The sequence below is a fragment of the Nilaparvata lugens genome, chromosome 8 (genome assembly GCF_014356525.2).
Source record: "Nilaparvata lugens isolate BPH chromosome 8, ASM1435652v1, whole genome shotgun sequence".
In the NCBI taxonomy this organism is placed as follows: domain Eukaryota; kingdom Metazoa; phylum Arthropoda; class Insecta; order Hemiptera; family Delphacidae; genus Nilaparvata; species Nilaparvata lugens.
The window spans coordinates 29,811,775-29,823,771 of NC_052511.1; the positions used below are offsets into that span (position 1 = coordinate 29,811,775).

The 11,997-nt window shown below is 34.7% G+C and overlaps 1 protein-coding gene across 1 annotated transcript; it reads right to left on the minus strand.

The window, feature by feature from the left end:
* Positions 1-349: 349 nt before the first annotated feature.
* LOC120352695 lies at positions 350-1,773 on the minus strand. Its single transcript, XM_039434472.1, has 2 exons — positions 1,463-1,773; positions 350-742 (listed from the first exon to the last, which is right to left on the minus strand). The coding sequence occupies exons 1-2, from the start codon at positions 1,667-1,669 to the stop codon at positions 545-547; spliced, it is 405 nt and encodes a 134-aa protein (XP_039290406.1). The 5' UTR covers positions 1,670-1,773; the 3' UTR covers positions 350-544.
* Between the last annotated feature and the right edge of the window lie 10,224 nt (positions 1,774-11,997).

An 11,997-nucleotide genomic window follows, 5' to 3' on the forward strand; every position in this document is an offset into this window, starting at 1 on the left:
TTACAACTTTGTTAATGAGTCGTGATAATACTAAGGCACCACAAAGTTCCAAATTTGGAATGGAGACAGGCTTGAGAGGTGCAACACGTGATTTTCCACAAAGAAGATGAGTTTGAACAACATTATTTTGGATGGTGCGTACATACACACAAGCTCCATAAGCAGTAGCGCTAGAATCAGAAAAACCATGAAGTTCAACTATGGAACATAGTTATGTCCACGATGAAAGCAAATGGTCGCATACGAAATCGTAGGACAATGTCAAAAAGGTCTGACTGAACAACAGGACCCTTGAAGATAACATCATTGAGAGAAATTCCGGTTGATGTTTTGGCGCTAGCATCAAACACAACTCTTGTTTTGGTTGTAGTGGAGTCGGGCTTGAAGACAGTGTGATGTGGAATATAATAGACTTGTTCCTCAGGGGCTGGTGGCGGTACAGGGTGCATGTGACCTAAATCTTCATATTCCTGCATAAATTCAACATATTGAGGTTTGAGCTCAGGTTCTTTAAGAAATCTTTTTTCCAATGAATGGAAACGTTTCATAGCTTGAGTCCTTGAATGACCAAGGGTGGCAAATGAATCCTTGCGAGGTAAGGACACTTGGAAACGACCATCTTCATGCCTGATGGTATTTTCTTTGTAGTGTGCTTCAACCCTAGCACACTCAGGAGAGACAGGAATAACTGAAGAGACTTCTTCCAGCTTCCAGAAGGTTTCCAACTGATTGGAGACTTCAGCTGTGGAGACAAAATTGGTAACAAATTGATTAGATGATTTTTTGAGTGACACTGATTTAGGTAATTGACAAGAGCCAAAAACAATCCAGCCAAGTTTTGTATTTTGTAGGATTGGAACATCAGGTGACACAATAATTTGATTGCCAGTCATGATTGCGGCATAAACGTCAATACCCAATAGGATATCAATTTTCTTAGATTTATGAAAATTTGGATCTGCAAGTCGAATATTGCTTGGAATCTTGTAATAGTTAAGATCAATTGTGACACGAGGAATACATGAGGCAAATTTCTCAACAACAATACATTCTTGTTGCGTTGACCAAGTATGATCAGATGATTTTATTAATACTGAGTGAACAACTGTAGATTTGGCTTGCATACTGGACACTCCATTAATCAGATTAGTTACATGACGAGAAGGAAGAGCTAATCTATCAGCCAACTCTTGAGTGATGAGTGAACAATCACTTCCTGTGTCCATTAAAGCATTACATGCAATTAATTCACCATTTGAACTAACAACCAGAACCTCTGCGGTAGGTAATATTTGAACTGATGACTTATTATTAGAAATGATGGATGAAGCAGCATGTGAAACAACTGTTGTTTCTGAATTATCAGATTGTGAACTAACTGAATTTGATGCTGAAGATGAATGGGCACTAGAAACGGTGCACTCATTCTGAGACTGAATCACATTAGAAACAACATTCTTACCTCCTGAATTGCTAGTAAAGGAATCATGTAGAACAGTGTGATGTCGCTTATCACATTTTTGGCATCTCTTTGAAGAGCAGTTGTGATTGTCAGTGTAAGGATTAAGGCAATTGAAACACAACCCTTTCCTTTTGATTGCATCATAACATTGATTGATGGGAATCTTTGAAAAATTGACACATTTGAAAATCCCATGAGATCGATCATTGCAAAATTGACAGGATACTGATGGCTGAAAATTATTCAGAGTATTATTTTGAGCAAAAGGACGAGTATTTTGCCTAACATTGGGTGCATTTGAAGTAACTTGAGTAAAAACCTTTTGATTAGTTGGTGGATTTGAGGGGCTATGAGATGAAATAGCATCCATTACCTTACATTGATTTTCAAGAAATTCCCACAGTTTATCCATAGTAGGGATTTCATTTATTTCAATGCATTTTTCCCATTCGCGCAAGATATGTCAAGTTGAGAAGTGATTTTTTGCATGTAAAGTAAATCTTTAATTTGAACATCCAATTTGAGCGCTTCTAAAGCATTAATGTGACATTTACAGTGATCAATGAAAGCTCTAAGAGATTTGGAACAATTTTTCTTGAGTGCTGGGGGTGATTCAATACCTTGAATGTGGGTACTTGCAATTAATCTGGGGTTATTGTACCTCTGTGTAAGCAGATTCCATGCAAGCTCAAAGTTTCCATTCCCTGGAGGAATATTCTGAATGCGTGCAAGGGCTTCACCACTGAGAGCTTTGCGCAAATAATACAGCTTTGTAGCTGGAGCCAAAGTTTGGTTTTCAATAACCATATTGGAAAAGGTATCACGAAATTCAAGCCATGAATCAAAGGAACCTGAAAATTCTGGTAACGGTACCATTGGTAATTGTAGACCTTGATAAATAGGCATAGTGGGTTGCAAAGGCTGAGAATTGACATTATTAGCAGTCACTGAAGCAGATGGCGATTGATTTGTGTTGATTACACTATTATGATCTACAGACCCCGGTGATTTGGGAACTGGAGAGGAGTTTGGTGACTGATGTTCCATTGCCGGTGCTTGAAATGTAGCAACTTGCTGCTGTGAATCATAATTTTTCAAAATTGTATTCACATTAGCAATTAATATTAAAAATTTTTCTGTGACAATTTGATGTTCATTGTCATCAATGTCATCTGAATCAAATTCCAGGCTTATCTCTTCATAACGCTGCTCAAAGTTGAGCAATTTAGTTTTGACTGCTAGTAGTTTTTGAAAATCATTTTCAGCATTGATTTTAAAATTGAAATACTCAGTATAAAGCCAAGATAGATTTTTAATGATGCCACTTCTCACAGTGAGAAGGCTGTTTCGTTTGCCTTTAGGAGGCCAAAACAATAGGTAATGCGAATAATTGCAAAATCAAGTAGTGAATAATTGTTATTTTTATTGTTGAATTAATTGTGATGTAAGTTTCAAAATACATAAGTTGAATGTGATGCCAATTGTAAAGACTTTCAAATTGTAAAGAAACAAATTGTAAAGAAACAAGATTCAAAAAAATAAAATGATTTTGTATTCAAAATTTTGAATATTATTCAATGTCCTGAAATGACAAACTCTTTGATTGCCTTTGTAGGCACAGCTCATAAGTAAGATAAATCTATATAAGTAAATGAACAATAACAGTATGAATGATAATGAATGAATGAAAATAGATAGATGAATGAAAAAGAATGGATGATATTACAAATTTATGATGAATATACAATTACTCAACCTGAGTATCTTGAGGATGTCGAAAGCTGTCAAAGATTGTAGGCATTTGTAAGAAATGCTCCGGCAATGGAAATCATCATCACCATACCGGCCAGAGAGTGGGAGGGTATACGTAACCCCAAAGTGGAATGCTAAATTGCACAGTCGACCAAGTGAGTGGGAGGGTATATGGAACCCCAAAGTGGATGCAATTTCGACTGTCAATAGAGACTGCAGACCTTTATCGGTAGATTCGATTGTAGGTAGAATTGTAGAACAGATTCGGTAGCAGATTGATTCGAGAGATGTAGAGAGATTGATTGAGTTTCCCAAAATCCAAACTGTGGACAGAGGAAAAGAAAATACCCTACGGTAAGAAAATATGTTGACTGTAGCAACAGCGCTCTGAACTACACAGAGTTCAGAGTACAAAGAGTTTGAAAACAAGAATATGAAATAAAGATTTGTAGAAACATCAAGCAATCTTGATGATCTTGGAATTTTGCAGAAATGCAATGGAATCAAAATGCTAAATTGACATTTTTTAAAAAAGATTGAAATAGATGAACAATGTAAAATTGGAAAGAGCTTTAAACTAAATTCTAAAAATTGAATTCAGAAAAGCGTGTTCAAATGGAAAGTGAGGTTACACCTACCAGAAGTTTGAGATTCAAACACAATCCGTGAAGACATACAAGTTGTTTGATTGAATTAGGCCAATATTTATCGCAAATATGCCAATGAAACATGAAAGTACTGAATATTCAGCTGGAATAAATTCAAATTCGAAAATTGAAAACAAGAGCTGGCCAATTCCCACATTCCGGAATCGAGTTGAAACAAAGAAGCAGCACACCAGCGCCACACAAGCCGAGAGGAGCAAAACCTACCTACAACGATTTCCGCAAGTGAGAAATGCAAGAATAAAGATACAAAACACAAATATTATTCAAAAGCAAGTGAAAAAGGACAAATTTGAAATTAATCAAATAATACTAGACAACAAATTGAAATTATTACAAAGATACAAATATTGAAAACAATGCAGACTAAATCTGCCAAACGTTGGCTATACTGGCAAAGTGCTAAGTTCAAAAATCAAGGATGATGCAAATTGAGTTTTAACAAAGGCTACTCAATCCACCCCTTGTGTGAATTCCGCACAATGCTTACTGGCTTGTTTACTCTGTGACTTCTGTCTCCTTTGTTTCTATCTTCCCTCATCATACTGTACTGTACAATTAATACTACCAGCTACACATATTTACAGTTAGGTTTTTCAGTATAGTGCATCCTTCACACAATAAGGCTACTCAATCCACCCCTTGTGTGAATTCCGCACAATGCTTACTGGCTTGTTTACTCTGTGACTTCTGTCTCCTTTGTTTCTATCTTTCCTCATCATACTGTACTGTACAATTAATACTACCAGCTACCCATATTTACAGTTGGGTTTTTCAGTATAGTGCATCCTTCACACAATAAGGCTACTCAATCCACCCCTTGTGTGAATTCCGCACAATGCTTACTGGCTTGTTTACTCTGTGACTTCTGTCTCCTTTGTTTCTATCTTTCCTCATCATACTGTACTGTACAATTAATACTACCAGCTACACATATTTACAGTTAGGTTTTTCAGCATAGTGCATCCTTCACACAATAAGGCTACTCAATCCACCCCTGTGTGAATTCCGCACAATGCTTACTGGCTTGTTTACTCTGTGACTTCTGTCTCCTTTGTTTCTATCTTTCCTCATCATACTATACTGTACAATTAATACTACCAGCTACACATATTTACAGTTAGGTTTTTCAGCATAGTGCATCCTTCACACAATAAGGCTACTCAATCCACCCCTTGTGTGAATTCCGCACAATGCTTACTGGCTTGTTTACTCTGTGAACAATACATTCTCCATCTCTCTCCTTCTCATGTTGCTCGCTCATCTCGCAAGTGTTACCACTTTCTCTTTCCACTCTAGCCCTTACACTTTCATTTTGTCCTTCTTGTGAGTCATTTGCTGTCCTTCTCCCTTCATTGTTTGTTGATTGTTCACAGGCTACTGTCCATTTTCTATTATTATGATTTCTTCAATATCATCTATTCACACTAATGCACTTATTATATAATATTATTTACATACTTTCTCAACTAGAAAATTGCTCCATTCAATAATTAGTTCTAGGGATTATCACGGCACCTCATTTCATATTTTCCATCTCATTGTTCACCTCTTCTCCAGTTATCATCTGAAAACGATCATTTTCCTTGGAAGTTATTTTGTCCTCCTCTATTCCAGTTAGTTCTCTGTTGACTGGTGTTTGCTCCATTATCAATGACATTACTTCCTTGCGAGTAGTGCTCACAATTATTGATTGTTCCCCTAGATCTGAAATTATCGTCTCCTCTTCAATTGTGGATCCCTCTCTTCAAACTGTTGACTCTGTTTTCCTTCATGAAGCTCCTTTATAGCATTTTCGTGTTTATGATACAGTTTTTCTCCTTTCTCTCCTGCTTGACTCTGCTGACTGCGTGGCTGATTCACGTCTCTCCTCCTCCAATTCACATTTGGTGACGAATTGGTGTTCTGCCAATTAGCATTCTGGTCGCTATTCCATTTTCCATCTCGAATGAATCCTTCTCTTCCCTTATCGCCGTTGAAAGTCAGACTGTTGTTCTGACACTGCTGTCCTTTACCAATCTCCTGCTCTCTTCTTTTCATTTGCGGACTTTTTCTCTCTTCTCTTTGTACCCATACATTCTTCTCTTCTTGTTCTCGCTTCTCCCTTAGTTCATTCTTCTCAACATCGATATTTTGCAAGCTCCATTCTTCCAATAGTTTTTCCATCTCGGGCACTGTCTTAACATTCCTATTGAATCTAGCTGTTTCTAGTCCAGTTCCATAATGTTTGACTAGTTTCATTATAATTTCTCAATCCGAGAGTGCCGGTGTCAAATTCCTTGCTATGAGCATCTGCTTTATGAAGTACTCACTTCCATTTAATTTCCTCCCTCTAATAAATTTTCCGGTTCTCAATCTCTCTCGCACTGAATCTTGAATGAGTTGGCTCCAGAATTTATTAGTGAAACGCTCCTCAAATTGTTCTAGAGAGTCAATGCTAGCCTGAATAATCATCCACCATGCTGAGTGTTAACTATCAAATGACTTTTCAATGATGCTTGATTGCTCACTCCAGTTAACTTTCCCACTATGCTGCAAATACTCTTTCAACTTAATCAAAAATTGCATAGGATTCTCCAGATATTTCTCAAATTTTGGCACTTCATATTGTACTATTCATTCGGCACTACTCATTGTATAACAGTTATAATAATTGTCAACATGTTTCAATCAAACATACCTAATTCTATTTACACATTTGTCCTTAGCCTAAGAATCCAGATTAATCTAACTTATTCAGCTTATAATAATTATTAAATTATAATTCATTGTACAACATATGTTTTTTGAATAATTTATACAAAGCCTAACCCACTTCATGACCTAATTTATTTAGACATCTACAACTCAAATCATGTTTATCCAAATAATTGCTTCAATAATATTCAAATGCTAACATGTGGTAAAATATTTTAGCATATGCTAACCACGTGGTAATGTTGTAAACTACATAATATCTATATTTCACTTCTCTCCAAACTATATATCTATATTGCTATATGCAATCTACATTTACCTGCCATCAACTTATGCTATAGCTATATACAAGGGTTAACACAAAACACAGTGGGCCATGTGGTTTCTATTGTAAACGTGTCTGTGAATAACATTAAGAATATTGTTAGCAAGTTTCCATGGGAGAATTGATTTTGTTTCAAACTATTTTGAAAAGAATAATGACCCCTGTCGTCTGGCTAGGTAGGCTATTCAACTGTATTCTCAATAGTTTTGAGAAATGGTTCTTTTTATTATTCTAGCTCTCGAGCATCCATATTCTTACAATACAATATGTTCAGAGCACGCATTACAACAAATAACAGAAATCTACAATTTTTCAATTTTAGGAGAGCATGTGGTCACCATTTGTGCTCACCCGTTAGATGCTATAAATTTAGTGGAGAGACGCGCATAAGGATACCTCAAGGATCGAAAATTTCAAACACTCATAACTTTCAACACAATGATCAGATCTCATAGTACCACAGCTCTTTCTTCTCAGCTCGTCAAGACGGGTTCAAAAAAATGCATAATGAGTATTCATGAGTCGAATTCGATTGAAAAATATGAAATTCATTCTTGAGTATGGATTCACCAGTATTTCAATACACAAAGATATTACCAATAATTCAGAGCTTGGTAACCCATAATTATAAAAAAAAGACTTGATCTTGAATTTTAGAACTGAATTTGAATTTTTTCTCCTCTTTTAACTGTAAACGGAATAATATGATCATAATGTGTAAGATTCGATCATAAAAAATCAAGAAATTGGATATAATTTCCTCATATTAACGGTCTAGGAAGTGCTATGATGGGAAACAGTGATTCAAGATGAATTCTAGGCAACTGAGATCATAGAGGATGGAATTGTCTACAATTTGGAATCAATCATGAGTTTCTATTATATATCAGACTCATTTTAAAGAATCACCATTTTTAAAATCGGCTGTAACTTTCTAATAATACTGGGATCGAGAATATTCTTCATTGTATTGGAAAGAGAAAATACTTTTCCACATCCTTACCAGATTTTGAAATTTTATTTGAAGTATATCATGGTCCGAAATCTGAATGTGATAACAATGGAGTTGCTGATGATGATTAAAGCTAAAACTCAAGCGTTTTCCAAAACACATGGATCATTGATGTCAGGTTTACCTGGAAATTTATATGAGATGGAACCCTCTACCTGTAGAGCACAAAATTATGCTCAGAGGAATCTCGAATTATACATTTAAATTGTAACAATCGGAATATATTGGTTGTAGATCAAAAACTAAAATTCATCAAAATTATTTTTTTCTTGAAATTTTACTTATTTTTGAAAAAAATGTAACTAAGTACTCATTGAAGATAGAGAATTCGAAATAATTTCATTTTATTAGGAATTTCACAATCTGAATAAAAGGAAGGAGCAAATTTTTCTCATCAATTACAGGATTTGGAGAAAATAACTTAAAACAGGATAATGAACCGAAATTATGAGGTTTATGGGCCACTCTGTATGTAGCACAAGGAAATTTATGTATCCAAACAATATATTGAAGAATCAGAACTACAATAAAAAATGCAAACATAGAGATTTTCCAAACACTTAAAAACCGCCGATTTATATAGTTACATCACAATATTTTATAAGATCATTATTCAAATTGCATTCAATCTTCATTCTCACTAATCATTATTATACTTTGTAAAATTCGTTGAATAAATAGCAATACTGTCATTTATTGTGAATTAGTGTATAAGCCAGAATATATTGTAACATATTGAGACATACAAACGGGCGGCTGTAGAAGCAAATTTCGTCCAAATTGTCTTGCTACCAATATTGCTACTGCTCTGTAGTGAGATTCACTTTAAACTGTCAGCATTAGTTGAAAGAGAACATTGATGCTATTTATAAGTATGCTGACACACAACGAAGCTGCTCTATGGTAGCATTCTTATTCAACTCTCAGTATTAAATGAACGGGAACAGTATTGATATCATCGTCTGTAGTTGCCATGATGACTGTCAATTATGGAGACTCACAAACTGATGTTTTTGTTTTATAACATGTTACAAATTCAAACTATCAAACTTTTGTTGTATAACAAAAGTTTTATAACTTTTTTATCTAACAAAAGTTACATATAACAAAGTTACACAGTGTAAACACAGCTTTAGAAACATGAGTTATTAACTTTTTTCAAGAGAAATTTTTGACGATTCAGTCAAGTTAATAACTTTTTGTTAATTAGGCTAGCTTCACATGCTTTCGGTTCCATTCGGTTCGGTTCGTTTTTGGTTCGGTTCTGCTCGTTACCGAAAACGAATGAAGCTTTCATACATGTCAGGTTTTAATTCGTATGGTTCTAATTAGGTATTCTCTTCTCAAACACAGGTTTGTTTGGATTTTCACAGTTCATGCTTGTATATTCAAATATAACAGTTGGTGTCAAAATTGTGAGATGTTATTTCTTGAACAACAAAATTTTAAAGTTAATTAAAAATGTGAATTATTTATAAATAGTTTCTTTCTGATTATGTTAATTTTGGAAGTTCAGAGAGATTATTTTTTTAATTGAAAATTTGTTCCTTGTTTTGACACATGGTATAAAAAACTTTATCTCTTCTCTCCATTGATGAAATCATGTAATATTCATGGAAAAATAAAAATAAAAATAAAAATTCTCATCAAGTTTTAATTTATATCTTTCATATTTTTATAGCAAACTATTCATTGAAAAAAAAATGTTTCTGTGAACTAACAGAAATGAATTGACCATATGATTTTGACTTGGAAAATTTTGAAACAGATAATCACAATATATCAGGTTAAAATAGAAACAAAAAAAGCAAGCGTGTGTAAAAGGCTTTGTTTTTTCCGGTTTCCCTAGCAACGAATTCGAATATAATGAAATCTATTCGTGTCGAGGGGGCGTTCGGTGCTATGCGGTTGCTATTCGGTACCGAATTCAAACCGAATCATCGTTTCACACTTATTGGAATTCGCTGAAAACGAAATGAACCGAACCGAACCGAAAGTGTGTGAAAGGAGCCTCTTGCTAGCAACGAATTGAAACCTGATGGAATTTATTAGAGTCAAGTGGGCATGCTATGCGGTTTCTATTCGGTACCGAATTCAAACCGAATTACCGTTTCACACTTATTGGAATTTGCCGAAAATGAAACGAACCGAAAGAGTGTGAAACTAGCATTACTCATGTTATCAACTCCGGTGCAGACGCAGCTTTACACTCTAAAGTCACGTAGAAATCCAATGAATGGAAACGAGCTAACTCAAGACTCAACAGTTAGGGAATGGAAAATTCAGTTATAAAATCAATGATAAATGCTATATTATTATCCCACTGCCATGTAAGTGATTAATATAATTGATATATATATAAAAAATTGATACTGCTCTCAACACTTATTCAAATAAAATATATCCATCACAATAAATTATTGCAAAAATAAATTAAGCACTAGCTTACTTGTGCTGCTACAGCTGTATAATAGAATCATATGAATGATAGGGGAAAAATATTATTAAAATTGTTTGCAAAAAAAAGAGGAAATGAGGGGAATCGAACCCATACTATCAGCGTTCTAAGCAGACTCTCCACCACCTTGACAAGGTGGTTTGTTATATACAAGGGTCAAAACAGCAAAATCATGAACAACTCAAGTAGGATGAATTTGTATGTTTTCGAGCTTTTTTTCACAACTTTTCCCGCCCTCCTCCCACCACCGCACCAATCCTGTGTACCCCACATCTCTCCCGCCCCTGCCCTACCACACCCCGCTCCAACCCTGCCTCTTAGAAGGAGATGGAGAAGAAACTCTCTCACCCTCTTTCACTCTCTCTCTCTCTAACTCTCTCCCCAACTCCGCCCTCCTAGGTAAAAATAAAGGCAGCTATTCTATTCTATTCTCTCTGTCTATATATATATATATTGTGTAACGTATCAAAATCCGATGGATGAATATATATATATATATTATATATATATATATATATATATATATATATATATATATATATATATATATATGTATAAATATAATATCCAAAGATGTCATTTGAGATAATGATGAAACATCAGAAAGTAAGTGGAACTGCTTATTGGATGTACCCGGTTGATAATTTACCATCTATATAAATATAGATAAATTACAAAATTTAAATTTATCTCTATTTATATAGATGGTAAATTATCAACCGGGTACATCCAATAAGCAGTTTCACTTACTTTCTGACGTTTCGTCATTATCTCAAATGACATCTTTGGAGCGCAGGTAATCTTACACTGACTCCTGCCTGTGCCTCGAAACTCCTCCTCTTGGTCGGAGGGTGAACCTCCTCCCCTCTCCTTTCTCCACGTGCTCAGCCTGGTGCTGTTGGGTGGATGGTATTCCCGGAGAAGTGGGGAAGTTGGGGAAAAGTCATGAAAAAAAGCTCAAAAACATACAAATATCATCTTCCGTGCAGTGCACGGGTTACCTGTTATATATTCAACAATATTTTTATTGATGTTATTAAGCAATGATGATCTCCATAATATGCTTAAAAATTAAAATATAGTGAGCTTATAAATGTTATAAATAAATTTTGGATTAATTATATTGCTTTAGACTTTGTTAATTCAAGACATTTCTATTCTGAATTGAAGATGTTTTTTTCTGAGCTGAATAATATAATCCTGAATAATATATACTGTTATGTTAATTAGTTTGAATATGCATTTGAGAATTGGGAGAGATACTTTTGTTATAACAGCGTTATATAGATCTCCATCACACTTGTACATAACATAATTTTTCATTGATCTGAGGAAGATTTTGGATGATAATTGAAAGTATTTTCACATCGATCTGGGAGATTTGAACCTCAACACAAAAGAACCAAATCAGCACAAGCAACCAGAAGACAATGATAATCTACTCAGTGAATATAGATTCCTACATTGTATAAAGCAGGCAACTCGTAGTGGAAATAATAGCGCTTCATGTATAGATCATATTCTGATAAAATTTAAAAAAGATATAATACCTACCAATAGTTTTCCCAAATTCTATCCCAGATCATTTTATGAGTATTATGGGGATTCAATATGATCCAGTGAAAC

Bases quoted from the DNA above. Each gene is read 5' to 3' on its own strand.
- LOC120352695 (XM_039434472.1), bottom strand. From the start codon at position 1,669: ATGATCGATCTCATGGGATTTTCAAATGTGTCAATTTTTCAAAGATTC. The intron at 743-1,462 runs GTAAGAATGTTG...TTGTCTCCACAG, and splicing joins CTTTACTAGCAATTCAGGAG to CTGAAGTCTCCAATCAGTTG.